Consider the following 23,504-nt stretch of genomic DNA (forward strand, 5'->3'; position numbering starts at 1 on the left):
GCCATGATGGAGGGCTGCACTGCTGCAGGTGAAAACACACAACATTTCAAGAAGCTATATGAGGCGAGATGGAACGAGCTGATCTCATCGGCTGCCTTGAAAACTCTTAAAGAGTCCAAGTGGAACATGCCTCAGCTCTTCCGAGGTTGAGTAGAAGCTCTGTCAGCACTTCGCTCACATTGACATCCCAGGAAAACTCTGACACCAGCCATCATCAACATCCAACATTTATTTATATAGCGCCAGCAAATTCCGTAGCGCTTTACAATTGGGAACAAACATTGATAAGACAAAACTGGGTAATACATACAGAGAGGTAAGAGAACCCTGCTCGAAAGCTTACAATCTATGGGCCATGCAAGCTGCAATGCAACTTCTCGCAGAAAAGTGTGACAAATGTGGAGTGGTTAGCCAAAATGTCTACATGTTCGACAAACCAGCTGCCTTGTCACACTTCAGAGGCTCCGATTGCATACAACTGTTTGCCCGAGAGTGTGGGGCCAAGCACCCCCACACGCTGTCTTCCACGAAGCTTCGAAAGCACGTTGCCACTCTCTCGAAGGTCCTCAACCTAAACGACACAGAACTGGATCAGTTGGCAGACTTCCTTGGGCACGACATCAGGGTGCACTGACAGTATTACCTCCTTCTAGAAGGTACCCTCCAACTCGCCAAGATCAGCAAACTGTTAATGGCTTTTTGAGAGTGGCAGACTGGCCGAATTCAAAGGCAAGAATTTGAACAAGATGCACATTGATCCGGATGGTAAGTGGAAAATCTGGTATCTGATTTATGCTTTTGACTTTTACCTCAGTCATTTACATATCTGTTTCTTTTCAGAACCGGTCCAGCTACAGAGCGACATGTTGGATGATGAGCAATCCCCCATGATGGAGGGACAAGTGGCCAAACCTTTAGTCAACACTTCCACGTCAGAATAGAGGCGGTGTATGAACCTTGCAACACGGGACCAGTGTCCAGCCATGGCTTCCACAGGTAGGTGTAGCACACAGTTTTGCTAGGCAGAAGAACTTTACCTTCTCTGGATTTTGCGGAGCCATAATGGACCACCCTACTTCCTTTCAGGTTGCAAAGAAGTGTGGAGAAAATCCTGGGACAGAGCGGAGGTCCAGGCTGTGGAGAAACACCTGATAAGGTTTATACAGACATGCCGGGTGCCCGGAAAGTGAGACTGTGTTGCCTCATGGCTGAACCATCCTTACTGAGAGATCAAAACTGGTCGGGGCGGAATCTACATAAAGAACCATATAACAGCTCTAAAGAGGGAACAAACTTATTGAAATGATACAGAGTGTTAGACCAGGGCTGGAGCCTCCATGGCTAGGTGTAGGTGGAAGCCGCATGCGGATGTCCTCAGACGGGCAGGATACACAAAACTTTCCCATTGTTATTATGCAGCAATGTGGATGTTATCAGTCAAAATAAATGACACTTTCCCCATCTTACAGCAGTTTATGCAAAGTCAAAGTGTAAATCTCATGTGGTGACAAACCGCCCCTACACCTACCCCTGATTGTTCTATCCACAGGGGGAAAGGGGGGTCCCTGTACCAAACATGGGTCCTCACGATGCAATAAAAACGTGTAGATATATAATGTGTATTTGGGATAGGGCTATTTATAATGTATACAGGATGGAAATGAGCTGTTGGTATATAATATACAAAGAGAGGAGCTGGCTATATATATATATATATATTATAAAGGATATATATAATCTCCATGTAACATATTGCAGATACAAGCGCACAGCACACATGGCGCATGCGCAGACCGCCTCGTTCGGCCGAGACACTAACACAAGAGATTTCCCGGCATTCTGTGGAATCAGGCGGCAGAGGCCATATGAATATTAATGAGATACCGCCCCTACGTTGTAACGTCACCCCGCCAGCTGGTGTGAAGCTAATGTGCGGCGTGGGACGTGATGACGTAGGCGCCCCTGCGGGTCCCGATTGCTGCAGCCGCTTGTCAGTGTGACGAAGATTGGCACCGGGTAAGCTGTCAGTCACAGCGCCCGCCCGCCGGCCCGCACCGCTCCCCGGGTCCCACCCGCTGCCCACCTATCTCCCAGCAGCCCCCACAAACAGCGGAGGTCACACCGACCCGTTCTGCGCGTCCCCGGGCTCCACGGTGCGATCTTGCGCGCCCCCGGCCCTCCTCCTCCCAGTGCGCGCACCTGAGCCGCCCTCCCCTCGCGTGGTCGCGCTATGTTCCCGCCCTCCTGCGGTTGACCAATAGGATGCGGCGCCTTCTGCTTTGATCCAATCGCAACTTGCCGCCAGTTGTTGCCGGGGCAGCTGGAGAATGTAGCCGGAGGGAGGGGCGGGACTATTGTCTGTAGCTCCATGGTGACCCCTGAGTGTGTCTCCGCCCCCTCCGGTGTGCACCTGGCTTATATTACCCCCTACTATGTGCACACTTCTAATAGTGCCCCCTGCTAATAATTCCCCCTACTGTGTGCACTCTGCTAATAGTGCCCCCTGCTAATAATACCCCCTACTGTGTGCACTCTGCTAATAGTGCCCCCTGCTAATAATACCCCCTACTGTGTGCAGTTGTTACTAATGCCCCCTGCTAATAATACCCCATACAGAGTGCCCCCTGCTATTAATACCCCCTACTGTGTGCACCCTGCTAATAATACCCCCTACTGTGTGCACTCTGCTAATAGTGCCCCCTGCTAATAAAACCCCCTACTGTGTGCACTCTGCTAATAGTGCCCCCTGCTAATAATACCCCCTACTGTGTGCACTCTGCTAATAGTGCCCCCTGCTAATAATACCCCCTACTGTGTGCAGTTGTTACTAATGCCCCCTGCTAATAATACCCCATACAGAGTGCCCCCTGCTATTAATACCCCCTACTGTGCGCACCCTGCTAATAATACCCCCTACTGTGTGCACTCTGCTAATAGTGCCCCCTGCTAATAATACCCCCTACTGTGTGCACTCTGCTAATAGTGCCCCCTGCTAATAATACCCCCTACTGTGTGCAGTTGTTACTAATGCCCCCTGCTAATAATACCCCATACAGAGTGCCCCCTGCTATTAATACCCCCTACTGTGTGCCCCCTGCTAATAATACCCCCTACTGTGTGCACTCTGCTAATAGTGCCCCTGCTAATAATACCTCCTACTGTGTGCAGTTGTTACTAATGCCCCCTACTAATAGTTCCCCATACAGAGTGCCCCCTACTAATAGTTCACCATACAGAGTGCCCCCTGCTATTAATACCCCTTGCTGTGTGTACCCTGCTAATAATACCCCCTACTGTGTGCACCCTGCTAATAGTGTTCCCCTATTGTGTGCACTCTGCTAATAGTGTCCCCCTATTGTGTGCATCCTGCTAATAATACCCCCTACTGTGTGTACCTTGTTAATTGTGCCCCCTACTGTGTGCTCCTACTAATCATAGCCCCCCTCCGCACACTGAGTGCACCCATCTAATAATACATTCCCCCTTGTGTTTCCTGCCATTATTACTGTGCACACCCGGTTATCATCCTGCCTTCATTCTGTTCTCGATGTATGCGGTAAATGCTCTCAGTGCTACATGCAACTGTCCCCCTGATCATGACGTCTGGTTTGGCTGTGGGCGGCACAGTGGTTAGCATTACATGTACAAATGTTTAGGGTGAAGCAGTGGTTTTATATATATATATATATATATATATATATATATATATATATATATATGACAGAGATCTATAATAGAGGATGAAGCAGTGGTTAGCTTTATATATACATATATTTAGGATGGTACAGCGGTTGGCATTATATATACATATATATAACGGGGGTCACATCGTCCCACGCTGTGAGTCCCTGGCCCTCCTCATGAGTGCTCCCCATCCGACCTCCACATCCCATCCACCCCCGGACTGGCCAATAGGATGCAGCTTGCCCCTCCCAGTGGTTGCTGGAGCAGCTGGAGAATGTAGCCTTAGGAAGTGGCGGGACTATTGTCTGAGTGTTCCTAATATGTAGGTACCGTATAAGTAAACAATAATAAATCCATCTTTTCAGTACATTCACTGAGGTATCTGTCTGTGTTGCTGGTTGTTGCAGTAAGAAGGTTTTCCCTGGCTATATCTCTCCTTGTGTTGTGTTGCATCTCGGAGATGGCTAATTACAATGTAAATGTATCTCCCCCACAGGATTCTGTCTGTGTTGGGCCCCTGTGAAATGAGGTCCTCACACATCTCAGTATGATGTCCGCGGATCCGATGGGGATGGAGAATTACTCAGAGGAGCAGCAGGTAATATAATAACTTCTCTGTACCTCCTAGTATTGTGTCCCACTCACAGGGGTCCTCGGAAACACGGACAGGGGGCGGCATTACTATTACTCTCAGCACAGGAGACAGCTTGCTGCATTAATGTGTAGAATATATTCTAGTACAATATTTTGTTTGCTAAGCCCATTCATTCTGTAAGGCTAGGTGCACACTGAAGAATTTTCTGAGCGGCATGTTATCTACAACGACTTTCTCTTCTCCGAAGATCTGATTGCTTGGACGATTAATGCGTACACACTAGTCACGTTTTAGACGATTAACGAAAGACCGTCCGACCGGGAAGTGACTTTTCACCGCCATATCGCCGTGAGCTAAGATTAGAAATTCGTACACACTTAAATGACTATGTAACAATATCCCTAACACAAAAACAAAAACGTGTGTTATATACAAAAATAGATGTAATTATGCAGGTAGACAAATGTAATACACATATTTAGCTTTTTTATTTATGTGTATTGAGTGTACAATAAAGTGACTCATAGCTATAATTAAGGCGACAGGCATAAGCAATACACATATAAATAAAACGTTGTTTTTTACAAGACTACATTGACAAAGGTTTATAATTAAACTGGCAGGTATATGCTGTACACATTAATGCGATAGACACCTGCTATGGCTTTAGTGCTACAAGCACCTAATTACAAAATGAGTGACGTGTGGACACCGCCCCACGTGGGACTGGTACAGGCATCAGACATTAACATACACACGTCCCCATAGGAGTCGCAGCTCGAGGAACTATTGGCACTTGGTTGTGGAAAAGTTTTACACACTACATGATCGTTAGATGGATTGGTTGGAAAATATAAACAGTACGACCAACCAAATGAACTGACAGTTGACACTTTGGTACGATGTTCGACCATTGTGTCACTATACACACTAACCCGACTTCCAACCGAACGGTTGTATGTCGGCTGATGCCTGATTACTGGACGAAAACGCTCCAGTGTGTACCTAGCCTAATACATTGCTAGTAGATAAGTATAAGAGGCAGAGAGTCTACAGGTCGTTATCTGGTGCCCCCTGCTGGGCCTCTCCTGGTAGAGCACTCTTCTCACCCCCTACAGTGCTGCTCCGAATGTTCTACATTGGTTCCCTTATAAGCACATACAATAATAATAGTTCTCCTACATTACGGCCTTCTGTAGACTCATTCAGAACAGTCCCTGCCCCATTGGAGGGATAGGTCTCTGGTGGGAGCCAAACCCATGACCTCAACGTTCTGAGGCAGCAATGCTAACCACTGTACCACCATGTTGCTCTAATGACATACACTGTGTCACTGAACCACCCCCACCTCAGTGGGCATTGAGGTTTTCACTTAGAGGTACTGCATATAACGCATTTCTGTACTGTCAGAAGCACACTAAGAACACTTCTGTATCTAGATTTTGTGTACCATAGCCTTATGTGACCTTGCGATTGGAGAGGCACTATTGGGGCAGGCAGTGTGATCAAGCATGAGCTGAGTACCATAGGGGCGACCTAAATACATCCCCAAATACACTTCTTAAGAGGCACATATCTTGCGGTCCTGGAGGCCATTATCTGGCTTCTTCTGATTGGCTTATAACAGATGACAGAGTACTCCGCGCTGGCCCTCTGCACATATGGGATTTAGACATTTCTGAAAAAGAGGCTAGAAGTATGTTTATAAATTCCTCTTCCGTATTTTCTTAGTGTCGCGTTCATTCATGTCATTAGGCAGTAGTGTTACATTTTTATCATGTTTATAATATTTTGCTACCAGCACCATTTTCCCATCTTTTGGGCTATATCCTGGTTCTTTGAGCTATTGGGATTTCTAAGTGATGCACTTATTTGGTCTGTCTTATGGGACCACTGCATGTGCATGGCAGGGAATTACTGCACGTGGTGACATTAGATGTTATTTGAACATACTTTACATACTATAAATACCTTTTGTCTCACGTTTTGAACCTATACATTTGGGAATCATTGGAGTAGAAGATATTTTATCTGGTTATGCTGATCATGTCATGAATTATGAACTTCCTCACATGTTTATGAAGTCCTTTTAGATATGAACTGTGATCCATTGGTATATTCTAATTTTGAACTGTTTTGGTTATTTATATGTAATTGAGAACCATTATTGTTATCATATATCCACTTTTGTTTTGAAAGATTTCTAAACCTCCTATCTGCAGAGGGCCAGCGCTGAGTACCTGTATTCCTGGATACAGAGACTGGCTGCAGACCATGTAGTGCCTGGAATTTACAATACAATTGTTACAATTTATTTCACCTTTTATTGCTTCTGATTGGCTGTTTGTCTATAAACTCCTACAGATGTTAGTACTATGTTATATTAAGTAATTTCCATTTGGACTGCAGCAGGTTAGAAGATTCCCTTTGGGTCTCTAATGGACTAAACAGCTAAGTGTTTGTATGTAATTATATTGTACATAGTAAATGCGACTTTTGCATTTATTAATAACGGACCAGACACTAATCGCTCGTGTATATGACTCTACATTACAGTCATGGCCAAAAGTTTTGAAAATGACACAAATATTATTTTTCACAAAATCTGCTGCCTCAGTTTTTATGATGGCAATTTGCATAAACTAGGAGAGGGGGAATCCCTTCATGCAGAAGACTTGTCTGAGGTTTTTAGAATAGGAACCTCTTCCTTTCTGAGATTGTCCTCTGACAGCGAGCGGCTTACCCCTAATAGAATATTGCCCTCTTGAAGCCTGGTTACCACGAAATGACTGTTGAAAGGAACCAAAACGAGAAATTCTAGGTTTGAAAGACTTCACAGGTAGAAAAGAGCTCTTACCTCCTGTAGTTTGACTGATCATATTATCCAATTCAGGGCCAAAAAGCAAGTTTAGAAAACCCCATGGTAGCAGTGTCCCCCAGAGTGGATAATGGAGAAACCAAAATATTAAGTGAAGCACAGGTTGCACAGCGTATAACGTAACATGAGTGTGCTAGCAAAAGGCAGGTCCGTTACTGAACTTACCTGGGGTAAATGTATTAAAGTGCAGATTTTGAAAGTCGCCGATATTCAGTGACTTTGCAGGGGAAATGTAAAACGGTAATGGTTTTAAAGGCAAGTGGTGGTTTAAATTTTCCCTGCAAAGTAGCCGAATATCAGAGACTTTCAAAATCTGAACTTTAATACATTTACCCTCTGGAGTCTATATTCTGATGTACAAACCAATTTCATACAAATGAAAAAATGCTGTACATTATAATACTTGTAATTGTATGTCTTCAGAATGGATTGAAGCTTATCCATGTACTGAAGCAAATGTTGCAGCTGTAGTTGAGAAAGTATTAAAAATTCATTCCCAGGTCGGTATTCCAATATCTACCAATTCACTTCACCGTACAGGTAACTTGGGAAGTATGTGTTGATCTAAGGATACATCAGAAGTATCATTGACCACACTATCCACAAACTTCAGGTCAAGTAGAAAGACACAATAGGATTTTTAGAGTAGTTATACAAAAATAAAACCTACATTAGCAATGTGGGAGGGAGGGAGGGGGGGGGGGAATAATTATTTTACATATTGTACTGTCACGTACCGAAAGTAACGTTCTATTATTTATGTAATTTTTCTTTATGAAATAGATGGCAGGTAGGTGTCCTGCCCACCTATTCTCCTCAGGATACGTGTCCTCAGACAGTATTTGTTTATTTACCCGTTAGATGATGCCAAAAGTGTTGTATCGTTGCTGTCATCTGGGCATATAGGTGTACTGACAGGTCCCTTTTGCAAGATGGCTCCGTGTTCCCATTGGGCCAATATTTTTTGAGGGACCAGATTGGACACATTATGGCTCAGTCTTTCGATTGGCCAGGGCTTCATCAATTTGGGAAAAAGTTGGTTATTTTATTATCAGGTTTACGTATGTTTTGCTACAACATGATGTCCTTCAGTTTATAGATGACATTAATGTAGTTTTTAGATTTTAAATTCAATTTTGGTACGTCTTTAATGACTTGAAATTTTGCAACAATTTTTTATTGCATTGATTGGCTCGGACCCATTTCACTGTATGAACTCCTTTTTTGGGTATTGGATGTACAGTCATGGCCAAAAGGTTTAAGAATGACACAAATATTATTTTTCACAAAGTCTGCTGCCTCAGGTTTTATGATGGCAATTTGCATATACTCCAGAATGTCATGAAGAGTGATCAGATGAATTGCAATTAATTTAAAAGTCCCTCTTTGCCATGACAATGAACTTCATCAAATACAACATTTCCACTGCATTTCAGCCCTGCCACAAAAGGACCAGCTGACATCAGGTCAGTGATTCTCTCGTTAACACAGTTGAGAATGTTGACGAGGACAAGGCTGGAGATCACTCTGTAAAGCTGATTGAGTTAGAATAACAGACTGGAAGCTTTAAAAGGAGGGTGGTGATTGAAATCATTGTTCTTCCTCTGTTAACCATGGTTATCTGCAAGGAAACACATGCAGTCATCATTGCTTTGCATAAAAAGGGCTTCACAGGCAAGGATATTGCTGCTAGTAAGATCACCTAAATTAACCATTTATCGGATCATCATTCTAGAACTTCAAGGAGAGAGGTTCAATAGTTGGGAAGAAGGCTTTAGGGCACCCAAGAATGTCCAGCAAGCACCAGTACTGTCTCCTAAAGTTGATTCAGCTGCAGGATCAGGGCACCACCAGTGCAGAGCTTGCTCAGGAATGGTAGCAGGCAGTGAGTGCATCTGTACGCACAGTGAGGCGAAGACTTTTGGAGGATGGCCTGGTGTCAAGAAGGCCAGCAAAGAAGCCACTTCTCTCAAGTAAAAACATCAGGGACAGACTGATATTCTGCAAAAGGTAAAGGGATTGGACTGCTGAGGACTTGGGTAAAGTCATTTTCTCTAATGAATCTCCTTTCAGATTGTTTGGGGCATCTGGAAAAATGATTGTCTGGAGAAGGAAAGGTGAGCACTACCATCAGTCCTGTGTCATGCCAACAGTAAAGCATCCTGAGACCATTCATGTGTGGGGATGCTTCTCAGTCAAGGGAGTGGGCTCACAATTTTGCCTAAGAACACAGCCATGAATATAGAATGGTACCAAAACATCCTCCAAGAGAACCTTCTCCCAACCATCCAAGAACAGTTTGGTGATGAACAATGCCTTTTCCAGCATGATGGATTACCTTGCCATAAGGCAAAAGTGATAACTAAGTGGCTCAGGGATCAAAACATCGAAATTTTTGGTCCATGGCCAGGACTCCCCAGACCTTAATCCCATTGAGAACTTGTGGTCAATCCTCAAGAGGCGGGTGGACCAACAAAAACCCACAAACTCCAAACAATGATTAGGCAAGAATGGGCGGCCATCAGTCAGTATGTGGCCCAGAAGATGATTGACAGCTGCCAGGGCGAATTGCAGGTCTTCAAAAAGAACGGTCAACACTGTAAATATTGACTTTGCATAAACTTAATGTAATTGTCAATAAAAGCCTTTGACACTTATGAAATGCTTGTAATTTTACTTCAGTATGACATAGCAACATCTGACAAAAAGGTCTAAAAACACTGAAGCAGCAAATTGTGTGAAAACCAACACTTGTGTCATTCTCAGACCTTCTGGCCATGATTATACATTATTATATTGTGTACAATTAGGGTAAGGTGACCTGAGCCTTTACTAACATGACACCTCTACACACGTGTCCTCTGCCCTGCGTCTGGCACCAGTGCTACGGTTGTTGAGTTGAATACATCTTTTTTCGACTCTATACACTTTTCTGCACATGTCTTTATGTGTATGAGGTCCTGAGTGGGCGGGAGAGAATGACACTTGTTGGGGCAAAGTGCGTCATCCTGAGGACAGTATGAGAGGATCGTAGTACGAGCTGATAACCCAGTTGTTCCACATACGAGTCAGTGTTACTTCCCTGTATGATATTATTCCACCTGTCGCTGTCTGTTATTACTCAAACATCACAAGCAGATCCAGTGACACATTCCCCTTTTCTCTTGAGTCTCTTGAGTCTCTTGAGTCCGATATGGCTTGTCCTTTATAACGTGGTCAGAGGTCCTCATTGGATGTATATGTTCAGTGACCAATGACGTGTCTTCATAGGTTTTGGGATTTTTCAGTCACTCTACAATTCTCTCAGAATTAGATATGGATAAATGTGCCTCTTACTAAATATGTCATTGAGGAGTTTCACAACTATACAAGGGGCAGCGGGTGACTCCTAATATCCGTATCCTTTATATAATCGTGGAGAAAGTGGCACACAGCTGTTTCTTGCACCATCGCTGAGTTGGAGGAGACCAGTCCTCATCCAATATTTCTAATGATGCCTCGTGCCTCCATGTTGCACTGAAGCAGAGAAATGTCTTTCTGGGCGCACTCCATGCAGTGTAATAACCAGCTTCACATACATGTGGGGGAACACCGTGTCCCCTCACTGATTTATGCCATAAATGAGACTGAAATGAGCAAGAAAACTGAAGAGTTAAATAAAAGGAGTGGTACGAGGAGGTATGAGGCACATACCTGGGGGCACTTCTAGAATGCGGAGGTGGTGTAGGTGTTGTGCACCGGGAATTTCAATGTTCGAATTGTGTAAATGACGTGGTGTAAAACCAAGTTATAATGAATTTGCAGTTCGTAGCTTTGGTGCTTGACCGCAATGGCTGAAAGCCTCGTGAGCACAAATGGTGGTCTGAGATGATAAAAAGTCAAACTTAACACATAGAAGTATTCCCAATAAGGGATATATACTGTAACTGTATATACTGTCAACAGGTCAAGGTTTAAAGTCAAGATCAAAGCCAAGGTTTCATGAGACAGGAGTAAGTCAACCAGCACAGCAGGGGTTAATACCCAGGACTCGCTATGTGCAGGAACAGGGACTAGTCAGAGGACTGATACACAATAGAACATGAGGAACGAAATAAAAGAGACACAATAATCTGACAAGCCGGACTGCCAGGTGCCACTCACAGACATCTCCGTTCTGTTCTCCTGACCTGACAGTACCCAGTGATATCCGGCATCACAGGTGGGAATGGCAGCGTCAAGTGTTTTATCCATTGAATATACGCCTTATAACACTTGTATTATTGGATATATATTTGGGAAGTGGTGGAGCGCACAGAGCATAATCAGAGAACCACCGCTTCACATTGTAAGACTTTGTTGTCTGATCTGGTAGCACCAATTCTAAATCATAAACTGCTACTCGTCTTCGCGTTGACCACACTGTTAGCCCCACTAAGGAATCGCACTTTGAGGTCTGGGAGTTAACAAAAACACTTTCATTTGTTTATATAACTCTAGTCTGGCAGTATTACCTTCTGTCTTCAAAAACTCACACAGAGTAGAACAAATTGATGAAAGTCCTGTACTTCTAATGACTTCCTCACATCTATCACACCTATCGAAATGCTTTGGACACTGCCAAACAAATATACTTCCAATCTCTCATCTCTGATTTTCCTTCTAACCCCAAATTTTTTAAATGTATTTATTAATGTTGAGGTTTAACATTAAACAGCTAAACATGGCATTACAAAAGATATATAGGCATCATGCAAAAGACATGTACAAGACAGGATGGGTCAGCCTAACAGACACATCACAGGAGGTGATGTACTTAGTTGATTCAATGGTCTGAGAAAAGAAAGAGCTGGGTTGAGGTATGTGCCGTGCATCTCTGCCATGGATCAAGGGACTGGTGGACACAAGGAAATTAAGGGGGGGTGCCAAGGGGGTTTTGGGCAGTAAATGAGAATAAAGAGGTTTAGAGTGTTCCGGGCAGTGGGATCGTGTGGTGCAAGTACCAATCTCCCCAGACTTTGTGGAAGGAAACCACTTGTTCTGTAGACTAGATATATACTCCATTTGGGACACAAACCATAAACATTTGAGCACCTCAGGGAGGTAGTTTTTCTTCCAGTTGCGAGCAATCTGAAACTTTGTCGCACAGGAAATGTGTAAGATAAGCTTATCCGTGGCTTTGTCTATGTGGGGAATGGGGGCACACAAGAGTTAGCAGGAGTCAAAGTGAGGGAGACGCCTAAAATGAGGGAACAGATATCGGCCCAATAGGAAGTCAGTACCGGACACGACCACCATATGTGCATGAAATCTCCCCGTTGGCCACACTGCCGCCAGCAGGAATCGGGTGTTGGGGAACATGGCATGGAGGCGAGCAGGAACCGGGTACCATCTACTGAGGATTTTGTAGGAGTTTTCTTAAATGACTACGCTAATGGAGCATTTGGAGATCCGATTGTGAATTATGTCCCACAGGTCTGCTTCCCAGACCGCTAAATAGTGGGATGGTGGGGGTCTGATGGAGCTAGGACAGAGAGGTAGAGGAAAGAGATAATCCATTTAAAATTGGCATTGTAGATGCAGTGACGTTCAAACTGGGAAAGACGTCGGGAGAGAGTGGATGAGTGAGCGGACCGTATGAAATTATGTATTTGGAGATAGCGGTAGAACCTTGAATTGGGAATGTGATGTCTCTCGTGTGTGTCTGAGAACGGGCGTGGGCCAAAATCACCCACTATGTGGTGGAAGCGCATGATCCCTGCAGTTCTCCACTCCGTTGCCACACCGGGTCCTCGGCCAGGGGGAAAGAGAGAGTGGTCCCATATTGGGGTGAGTGGAGAGGGTTGCTCTGAAAGGTGGAGAGTCTTGTTCGTGGAGTCCCACACCGAGAGCGTGTGGCGCACTGTAGGAATAGCGGATGATGTTTCTTGGGGAGCCAGGGCACGAACTCCAGTGAGTTGGTGGGGAGCATGCCATTTTCAAGGTTGATTCATCGCTTAGAGTGCGGAGCAACGTGCCAGGACATTAGTTGGCTAAGGGGGGCGGCTTGATAGTATCTATGGAACAGAGGCAATCTAAGGCCATCTGATGCTGAGGGTCTAGCCAATAGGTCCCGTCGAATGCTGGGTGTGCGATCATTCCAAATAGTATGGTTGCGGGAGGTCTGAAGAGATGGTAGAGTTCGGGGCGGCTCCGGGATGGGCAGGATCTGGAAAAGGTAAAGAAATTTGGGTAATACAGTCATCTTAATGGCCCCAAACGCCTTTTTAATACATTTAGATGTTTCCTCGGCCACCCCAACTACCATCAATGCCCAAGCTTCTTACTTCAAGGACAAAGACCCAACATGAAATGTTATCCACTTCTCCAAACAAGCTTCAACCTGTAAACACGACTCCCTTCCCTCACAAATCAGTCCCCTGTGCTCATCGCAGCCTTAACTATCATCTGGAATATCTCTCTACTGGGATATATCCCTCATTATTCAAGCCTGTGGTAATTACTTCTAATTTGAAAAAAACAACAACAAACTTCTGACCCAAACTCTCTCACAGGTCACTGTTCCATCTCTGCTCCCATTCTCCTCACACAAAGCCTATTAGACCCTCTCAGTCAGGCTTCCAACACTTCACAGAGGCTGCACTGACTGAGGTGCTGAAGGATTTAATATCACATCTCCAATATAAACAACATAATTCGCTTCTAACTCACCGAGACCTCAATGATGAATTTTACCTGTTCAGACACTTTTCATAGACACCACATTTCCTAGATTTGCAGCATGTTATACTCTAGTTTTCATCCTTCTCTCTGGATCTACACCACAAGGTTCGGTAGTCGGCCCTCTGCTCTTCACTACAGTGATTTTCTTGTAAAACTAATAATCTGCTCGGTCAGTCCCTACTTGGCTGCCTGTGTGAGATGTAAATAACCGTGACAGTCTTTAATCTTTCATATTATGTTCATATATTATGTGTAGATCTGAAAAATGTGACTTCCCCTATATGGCTGCGTTGACAATACAATAGTCTGTTTAGATTTATTCAGCCAACTGAACGAGTGTCACCACATTAGGCTTTAAATGCAATAGAGGCGATCCTCATGGAGTACTAGTTTGTGTTGTCTCAGTTCCTCTTTCATTTGGTTGTCTCCCTAATCAGTATGCAATGTCTTCAGATACAGGTTGTGACCCAGTTCAAAACGGAGCAGGAGCCTGGATGTGCGGAGCAGACGGCACAGAGTCCAGCATCTGGTGACAGCCCTATGGAGACAGATAAACAGTCCATTTACAGGTCAGTCTCTCAGTATTCGGTGTGAGGAACGAGGTCTCATCCAGTGTTTTCTTACTGTACCCAGCACATCTTTCTGTTCTCTCACAGGCACCCGCTCTTCCCTCTTCTCGCCCTGCTCTTTGAGAAGTGTGAGGGCTGCACACAAGGATCAGAAGGCACAACCTCCGCCAGCTTTGACCTGGACATAGAAACATTTGTGAGAAGACAACACAAAGAGGGCAAGGACTTCTTCTCAGAGGACCCAGAGACCGACAGCTTGGTGTGTAGCATGTTATCTCTATACATGTAAATAAAACCTAATCATTAGTCCGTCCATGGACTTTATTTAACAGTCTGGGATGGTGGTTAACGAGGAGTTTGGATCATCTGTGCAGGTTGGGAATAACGGTAGCTGAACATTGGAACCTACAAACGGCAGATTACTTTTGAAGCTGCTCCACATCCTGGATACTGTTCAGATTTTACCTTTAAAGCTGCTGTCCATTGACCGTTGTTGTCTGGACAGCATATGTTCTGCTCTCGTCTGTCCAAATGATCTCTCTGCCAGATGAAACCTAGAGAAGGCTTAACAAGCTGCATCCTTTGGTGACCGGAGATAGGACAACGCAGTTGCACGGGGTTAGGCTATTGTGTTGTTGTTTTATCATGGGCCTGATAGTGCTGTCCATGTTTCTTTGTGGAGTATCGGGCAATAGTTCTGCCTACGGGTATTATAGATTTTTAAGACCTACTTAGGAGCCTTTACTTGGATATGGTTTTCGGAAGCCCTTTCAGTGGTGCCTTGGCATGTCTGATACTCCTCATTTCAGGATCTAAGTCCGCTTATGTCTATTTACATACACTGGCTGCTTAGTCCTGAGTGTTTGTGAGTTGGGCTGGACTAAGGTTGCACTGTTCAGTCACAGACCAAACCCACCACCTGACCAACTGAAAGGGATGAGGAAACGGGCTCTGATTCCTCAGTGCCATAAGTGCACTTTGTAGAAGAGATCAGTGCAGGCAACTTATTCAGCATTCATCACCAACAAGTACTGCAACGTTTCCACACTGTACGGGTCTTTCTCTAGTCATAGTATCACATTGATACGTGGGACCAGGGCCGTAACTAGGGCTGTGCGACAGGGGCGTCCGCCCAGGGCGCAACGATGAAGGGGGGCGCAATTTAGGAATATTTTAGGTTCATTTGGTTAAAATTGAGGACTAGGGGGGCGGCATTTGTCTTTCTCGCCCAGGGCGCTAGAATTCTAAGTTATGGCTCTGCGTGGGACTATCCTTACACCACTAATGTCTGAAAATCTGCTGAGACAGAAGGTGGTGCTCTCGCTGCTTCCCCTCATTTCTGGCAGAATGGACAATCTACTTGGCTATATTTGAGACTGAGTGTTCCACATGTTGAGCCTTAGATTTAGGATCAGGGAAAGCAGTTAGGCATAATCATTGTGAGTTTCTGGTACATTTATGGAAATCATCCGATAATTTACTTACCTGAAATGGCTTTCTGCTACGTACCTGCTGTAAGTGTAAATGGGACATTACTCTGACCCTGGCCTCATCTATAGGCAGGCTGGGAAACCCATCACTATAACTCCAGAAGAGTCCACTTCTATTACAGAGGATTCACAGAAGAGGACGTTTATAGCGATCACTGCTATGATTCTCCAGCTATTGTTGTAGTAAGTACAATAATTGGCTGATATTCACAGATTCAGGAACAATTACCATACTTCAAGGACTTTCATCTCTGTTCCATCAGACTCTCCACTTTCTCAGCGATTCCTCCTGGGATATGATGACACTAGGGACAAAGGCCACGAGAAGGACATAAAGGATGGTCCACTGATTTATCTCCCTAGCAGGCCAAGAGGAACAACCTGCAATCTGTTGTTGGCACTTATTCTGCCAAGGACAGTAGTTTAGTGATTCTCACCACGGGTGATGCTTTCACCGGGTTCCTTTCGACCACAGTTTCATTCCTTTCAGGCGTCAAGGTTAGGACAGTCATCCAGAACAGGACCTGAAGACATCTTTGGAAACAATAAATACAGTGGGATCCTTAACACGTCTGTCTCTTCATTAACGATCTATCGATCTGCTGCTGGAAAGCTTTTGGTCTGGAACTAAAGAATTGAGGGTAATATGGTTTTGTAAATCTCATCTCATTATAAAGAACCCAACTGTGATATGATGGGTTTACTCTGCACCCTATAGGTTACCAGTATGTATGGGGTTTCACTATCAGCCGGTCACTCCCACTGGTGCCACTCACCAACTGTGGTGCCCCCAGGTGTGGGAGAGTATAGCCGTCACCACCGATCTCTTCTACTTGTACCTGAAACCGCCTATGCTTCTGGGTACTGAGTAGCTGCTGCAGCACCTCTTTGTTGATTTGCTCTTCCTGAGAGCTTACTTTGGATCAGGGTCACTGGGTAGTGGGCAGAGTGCTGAGGCAGGACAGCCAGGAGATTGAGTGTAGCTCTGTTGGTCACAGGAACAAGGCAGGATCTTGGCAGTAGTGATGTCTATTGTTCATATAGCTCTTAGAAGTTCTGTTACACTAACACCTAACATGGGCTCTCTATTTAGAGCCTACAGTGGCTTCCATGCCTGGTATACATTCAGGTAGACACTTGAATAACTAGTGGATGATGTGAGCGGGGTGGCCATTCTCGGAAACACCCAATCAGAGTGCTAGCATTGGCTGTTTATTTACATAATGCCTGGCATCAGGGTGTAGCTCTGAACACACGGATGGGGCAAGTGGATTATTGCATTGTGTGTCTAGATACGGGTCACGCCACTAGCCCTCGTTTACACCGGATGACCTCTTGCTGTTTTTGGCCCATTCCTCAGCAAAGTGTTCGTAGAGGGATCACCGTCTCCCTTCTTGGGCTCAGATATGTAATTAGCCAGCTCCATCCTGTATAACTGAGCATTCTACATATACTCAACACAATATAAATCTAACATTCCCCATATTCTGTTTATCAGACCCAGCCACACCAGTCATCTGTTCTCCAAAGGACATCTCTTGCTGGTGTTGATGAACGGTTAAGAGGACCCTTTATGTCTATAAATCTGCGTAAAAGTGTAATATTTGGACACACTAGTTGATGATGAGACTAACAATAGTGATGGATCAGGGTGTATTCCTTGACTCTGTGAATTACTGTTAATATAAGTCATTATCCATTTTGTTTTCAGTGACATCACTGTGATGTCATTGTTAGCAGGATGTCCGAGCGAGGAAGGCGTATCTCTGTTTATAACGTGCGTTTGGTTGGCTTACCAATGTTTTTCAAGTTCTGTTGGATTAAGGTGATGGTGTCGCCTTGTACAGTCTATGGCCGTAAGCTGCTGTAATTGCTTTATGACTCCCAGGATCTCCCATCAGAGAATACATATAAGTCTGAAATAAGATCCAGTTGTTTCCTGAGAGCCACATCAATCTATAGCTACGTCAACCATGTGCTGGCTGGAACTTCCTGCTGCAGAACCAAGATAAACCGTGTAGAGTTGGGTCTAGGAAGGTAAATGTCTCTGATTACCTTGTAGAGTGGTTACATTTCTAGGGTCGGTTTATATCGAGATATGCTTTTAATATTAGGGTCAGATAGGGTTAAGTTTCTAGGGTTAGGGTAGAGATTATAGAACACTTTATGTTTTATTCCAAACTGTCCATCTGGTCTTCTATGTCCTGTTCTCTTTGTCTACAGATGGTAAAAGCAATTCAGGTTTTACGGATTCACCTGTTAGAGCTGGAAAAAGTCAATGAACTGTGCAAGGATTTCTGCAGCCGCTATATATCCTGTCTCAAAACGAAGATGAACAGCGAGACGCTGCTGAGCGGGGACCCAGTGGGGCCGTACTCCCCAGTACCGGTACATTATACCTATATAATAATCGTCTGTCACTAATACTACACACACAGTACTGAGCGGGGACCCAGTGGGGCCGTACTCCCCAGTACCGGTACATTATACCTATATAATAATCCTCTGTCACTAATACTACACACACAGTACTGAGCGGGGACCCAGTGGGGCCGTACTCCCCAGTACCGGTACATTATACCTATATAATAATCGTCTGTCACTAATACCACTCACACAGTACTGAGCGGGACCCAGTAGGGCCGTACTCCCCAGTACCGGTACATTATACTTATATAATAATCCTCTCACTAATACTACACACACAGTACTGAGCGGGGACCCAGTGGGGCCGTACTCCCCAGTACCGGTACATTATACCTATATAATAATCCTCTGTCACTAATACTACACACACAGTACTGAGCGGGACCCAGTGGGGCCGTACTCCCCAGTACCGGTACATTATACCTATATAATAATCCTCTGTCACTAATACCACTCACACAGTACTGAGCGGGGACCCAGTGGGGCCGTACTCCCCAGTACCGGTACATTATACCTATATAATAATCGTCTGTCACTAATACCACTCACACAGTACTGAGCGGGACCCAGTGGGGCCGTACTCCCCAGTACCGGTACATTATACTTATATAATAATCCTCTCACTAATACTACACACACAGTACTGAGCGGGGACCCAGTGGGGCCGTACTCCCCAGTACCGGTACATTATACCTATATAATAATCCTCTGTCACTAATACTACACACACAGTACTGAGCGGGACCCAGTGGGGCCGTACTCCCCAGTACCGGTACATTATACCTATTTAATAATCCTCTGTCACTAATACCACTCACACAGTACTGAGCGGGGACCCAGTGGGGCCGTACTCCCCAGTACCGGTACATTATACCTATATAATAATTCTCTATTACTGATATTGCACACATTATTGAGAGGACCAAGTACAGATACATTATTCCTAAACATCAGTATGTTGAGTATTAGAAGTGGTATGGGTTTACCTTGTGGCATCTGTCTGACCATCTATCGATGTTTCGTTGTCTCACCACTCTCCTGTGTACTTACAGAGTGGGATCAGTAGTACCATCAGCCCTCAGGGAATTGTCGTTCCTGCAACAGCTCTCCAGCAGGGAAATGTAGCCGTGGCAACTATGGCAGGTATTCACATCGCTCTGCTTTCCGTTATCTGAAACCTACCAGTCTTCTTGTTAGTCTCTGTAATATTTCTGTTTGCCACCAGGTGGAGCTGTGTATCAGCCAGTTACAGTAGTTACACCACAGGGGCAAGTTGTGGCTCAAGCGTTGTCTCCTGGCACCATCCGGATCCAGAACTCTCAGGTGTGTACCGTTCCTGCTGTAACATGTGTTATATACCTATATCATTACAGAGTGATCATGGTCAGCACCAGTGTATACTGTTCCTGCTGTAACATGTGTTATATACCTAGATCATTACAGAATGATCAGGGTCAGCACCAGTGTATAATGTTCCTGCTGTAACATGTGTTATATACCTATATCATTACAGAGTGATCAGGGTCAGCACCAGTGTATAACGTTCCTGCTGTAACATGTGTTATATACCTATATCATTACAGAATGATCAGGGTCAGCACCAGTGTATAATGTTCCTGCTGTAACATGTGTTATATACCTATATCATTACAGAGTGATCATGGTCAGCACCAGTGTATACTGTTCCTGCTGTAACATGTGTTATATACCTATATCATTACAGAATGTTCAGGGTCAGCACCAGTGTATAATGTTCCTGCTGTAACATGTGTTATATACCTATATCATTACAGAGTGATCAGGTCAGCACCAGTGTATAACGTCCCTGCTGTAACATGTGTTATATACCTATATCATTACAGAGTGATCAGGTCAGCACCAGTGTATAACGTCCCTGCTGTAACATTTGTGTTATATACCTATATCATTACAGAATGTTCAGGGTCAGCACCAGTGTATAATGTTCCTGCTGTAACATGTGTTATATACCTATATCATTACAGAGTGATCAGGTCAGCACCAGTTTACACAATGATTGTTGAATGAGTTGGTTGTGTATATTAAATATATTTATTAAATTGCTATAAATGCAAAGTGCATAAAAATGTGCTTTCCCGCATGTTCATGGTGGAGACATATGGTGCTCTGTGTAATGTCCAGTGTCCAATGTCTGGTTCCTTTAAGTCATGTAAAAGAAAAAAGGTGTTTCTCTCTCCTACCACTGGGGGACACTGCCAGACATTGGGTATAGTAGTGGGATTGGGAGTTCAGGCACTAAAAACACTATGATTTTTACTCCCCTCCTCTGCTATGCCCCTCCTCTCCGGTAGATACCTCAGGTTTTTTTTAGTGCCTTAGGAGTTAGGTAAGGTTGGTATAGGCTCCTGCCTATACTTAGTTTAGTGATAGTTTGTCACGTTTTTATTTTATTTTTTCTCAGTGGTGCTTTGCGGGGATCGATCCTAAGTCCCAGAGAGGGTGAATGGTCCTGTGCTTCCTTCACCCTGATCCCCGCGCAAGGTAAGAAGTGGCTGATGCCCGGGTCTTCCTTTCACCTGTCTTGCCGGCAGTTCATCCCCTTGAAACGAGCTATTAGCTGTTGGTAGCGCCATTAGGGCTTTAGGTGCCCACGGAGGTAGTCCTCTTTTAGCGGGCCACGGAGATGGGTCGCGCGGGGGAGATCCAGGATCAATCTCTCCCCGCCGACGGACTAGCCGGCAAGCCCCCTCCTCCATACCCCCACCTCCCCTGACAACGAGCAGCGGGGGTCCGTTAGCGCTCCCTCTATTATAGAGAACGACAGAGATCACACACGCTAGCCTTGGCACTGTAACATAGCGTGTTGTGGAGCAGTTACCGACAGCCATAATATAGATGAGCTGTTTGGTAGCTTAGAGAGGAGCAGACATTTTTTTAAAGAGGGCGGAGCTGGAGGAGGACCCTAGTTTCCCGCACTTCTCAGGATCCTGCACAGCGGAGTCGCCATCTTTAGCTCACACCGAGCAGCTGCATGTCGCTTCTCTCCTCTCATTTACCTCTTCTGTGACTGGTATCGTTAAATCCTGTGTTTATTTGTGTACAAAAACATTTTAAACATTCATGGTTGATTGTTCTGCCTAGCGGGAGAGGTTAAAAGTTACTGTGGGGCAAATCTGTACCCGGGTATATAGATCTGGCTACAAATTGTGTATTGCTGTATTCTGACATTAACTGTTTAGACAATAATTTATCGGGCTAGTTATAATCAGTTTATACTGTATTTAATCAGTGATGTCTAACAAAGAGTCCTCTGACGGGATCCTCTGGAGGGTCTGCATTGTATTTTACTTGTGCCATGTGTAAAGTAAAACTCTCTAAAGGACAGCATGACAAAGGGGCCCTTTGCGCTGCTTGTGAGGCCGGATCTCAGGAGCGTCCCGCCCCAGCACAGACATCGGTAGCCATGGTAGAGCCGCCTTGGGTTAAATCCTTTGCTGCAACCATGGAGAAGTTTACTACGGTGATGTTACAGGCTGCAGAGATACGTCAGAATGTTGTTGCAGACTCTCAGGTATCTCTCACTGCAGGGCAGCGCTCCACACATGTAGCAGGGGGGAGTGACCAGATGGAAAGTGCAGGCACATCCTCACAGAGTTCTCTGACTCAGAGTGATGATCGTCTACTTGCGGTCTCCCACAGAGCAAAAGGGCTTCACTGGATGTAAACCAGGGTCGTAGCCCAGGCTCAGATATCCCATCAGATGAGGATAGGGATTTAGACTTGGATACTCAGGAGGAAGATTCTCTGAGTATTATGACCACCTCGGTAGGTAATATTGAAAGTCTGGTGTTAGGTATTAGGCATAGCCTTGGTTTTGCTGACCCTACACCCTCGGCTCCCTCAGGTTTCTCCATTTTTAAAAGGACTAAATCTCAGGTTATGTCTTTTCCACCGTCATCAGAGATGGTGCAGATTGTGACGGACGCTTGGTAAAATCCAGGAAAACAGTTCGTTATGCCGGGTAGATTTAAGAGTTCCTACCCTCTTTCGGCAGAGGATTGTATTAAATGGGAGGTGTCTACTAAGGTGGACAGACCGATTATCAGGTTGTTCTCTTCCTCTGCCATTCCTACCCAGGAGAGAATATCTCTCAAAGACTCTACCGACAAAAAGTGTGACAATGCTCTCCGGTCTGCTTATGTTGTTTCCGGTAGCTTGTTTAGACTCACTATGGCAATTGCATGGGCAAATAAGGCGGTGCAGATATGGGCGGAGCAGTTGATCTCGGCCATTCAGAGTAAGGCTCCGCTACTTGATTTCCTTGTTCTCGCAGAGCACATTCAGGAGACGGCGGATTATATAGGACAGGCATCCATGGACGCAGTAGCAGTCAATGCCAGAATTGGCGGCCTTATTATGGCGTCACGACGTTCCCTATGGTTACGTTCGTGGACAACGGATGCTGAATCAAAAAAGGTCCTTGAAAATTCTGCCTTTTGATGGAGTCACTATGTTTGGGCCGGAGCTTGAGAAAGTGATTGAGGTAGCCACAGGAGGTAAGAGTAATGTTCTTCCCATGGGCTCTCGGAAACCTCGCCAAGCACGGTCTCGCTCCTTTCGCTCCTTCTCTCAGGGCCGTGGCGGCCCACCAAGGGGTCATCCAGCTGTTTCCGGAGGAGGTGGCGGCAGAGGTAGGGGCGCTTCCAGACGGGGAACGTTGCGTCCCAGTGAAAAACCTGCAGCATGACTCCTTGGCCCCCACGTGGGTACCCGTGGTGGGGGCATGGCTTCTTCTCTTCAAGCGCCAGTGGTGGTCAGTCACGCCGGACGCTTGCATTCGAGAAGTGGTGTCGAGGGGTTATGTTATAGACTTAATCCAGTCTCCGCCAACAAGGTTCCTTTCTTCACCGGTGCCCGCTTGTCCCCTCAGAAGTCAGGCCCTGCTGGAGGCAGTGGCGAAGCTTCAGGGTGCGGGAGTGGTGGTTCCGGTGCCGGGGCCAGAAAGGGGTCAGGGGTTCTACTCCAATCTCTTCTTGGTTCCGAAGCCAGACGGAACATTCCGCCCTATACTGAACCTCAAGTCCTTGAACAAGCAAGTGGTAGTCCAGAGGTTCAAAATGGAGTCTCTACGGACAGTCATTGCAGGGATGGAAGCGGGAGAGTTTCTAGCTTCCATCGAT

At 45.2% G+C, this 23,504-nt stretch overlaps 1 protein-coding gene across 4 annotated transcripts in view; it reads left to right on the top strand.

Moving 5' to 3' along the window:
- Window positions 1–1,919: 1,919 nt before the first annotated feature.
- PKNOX1 (PBX/knotted 1 homeobox 1) overlaps window positions 1,920–23,504 on the top strand; it is a 39,584-nt gene continuing 17,999 nt past the window's right edge. Inside the window, exons 1-7 of one of the 4 annotated variants that reach the window (XM_075197569.1) lie at window positions 1,920–2,016; window positions 4,181–4,282; window positions 14,313–14,428; window positions 14,516–14,687; window positions 18,142–18,306; window positions 19,398–19,488; window positions 19,571–19,668. In XM_075197569.1, the coding sequence (XP_075053670.1) occupies window positions 4,232–4,282; window positions 14,313–14,428; window positions 14,516–14,687; window positions 18,142–18,306; window positions 19,398–19,488; window positions 19,571–19,668 (693 nt within the window). In that variant the 5' untranslated portion in view covers window positions 1,920–2,016; window positions 4,181–4,231. Of the gene's footprint in view, window positions 2,017–2,078; window positions 3,557–3,583; window positions 4,007–4,180; window positions 4,283–14,312; window positions 14,429–14,515; window positions 14,688–18,141; window positions 18,307–19,397; window positions 19,489–19,570; window positions 19,669–23,504 lie in introns of those variants that run through there. The other 3 variants (XM_075197570.1, XM_075197572.1, XM_075197571.1) reach the window with 3 other exon arrangements.

This window comes from Mixophyes fleayi, chromosome 2, assembly GCF_038048845.1.
Source record: "Mixophyes fleayi isolate aMixFle1 chromosome 2, aMixFle1.hap1, whole genome shotgun sequence".
Taxonomy (NCBI): Eukaryota; Metazoa; Chordata; class Amphibia; order Anura; family Limnodynastidae; genus Mixophyes; species Mixophyes fleayi.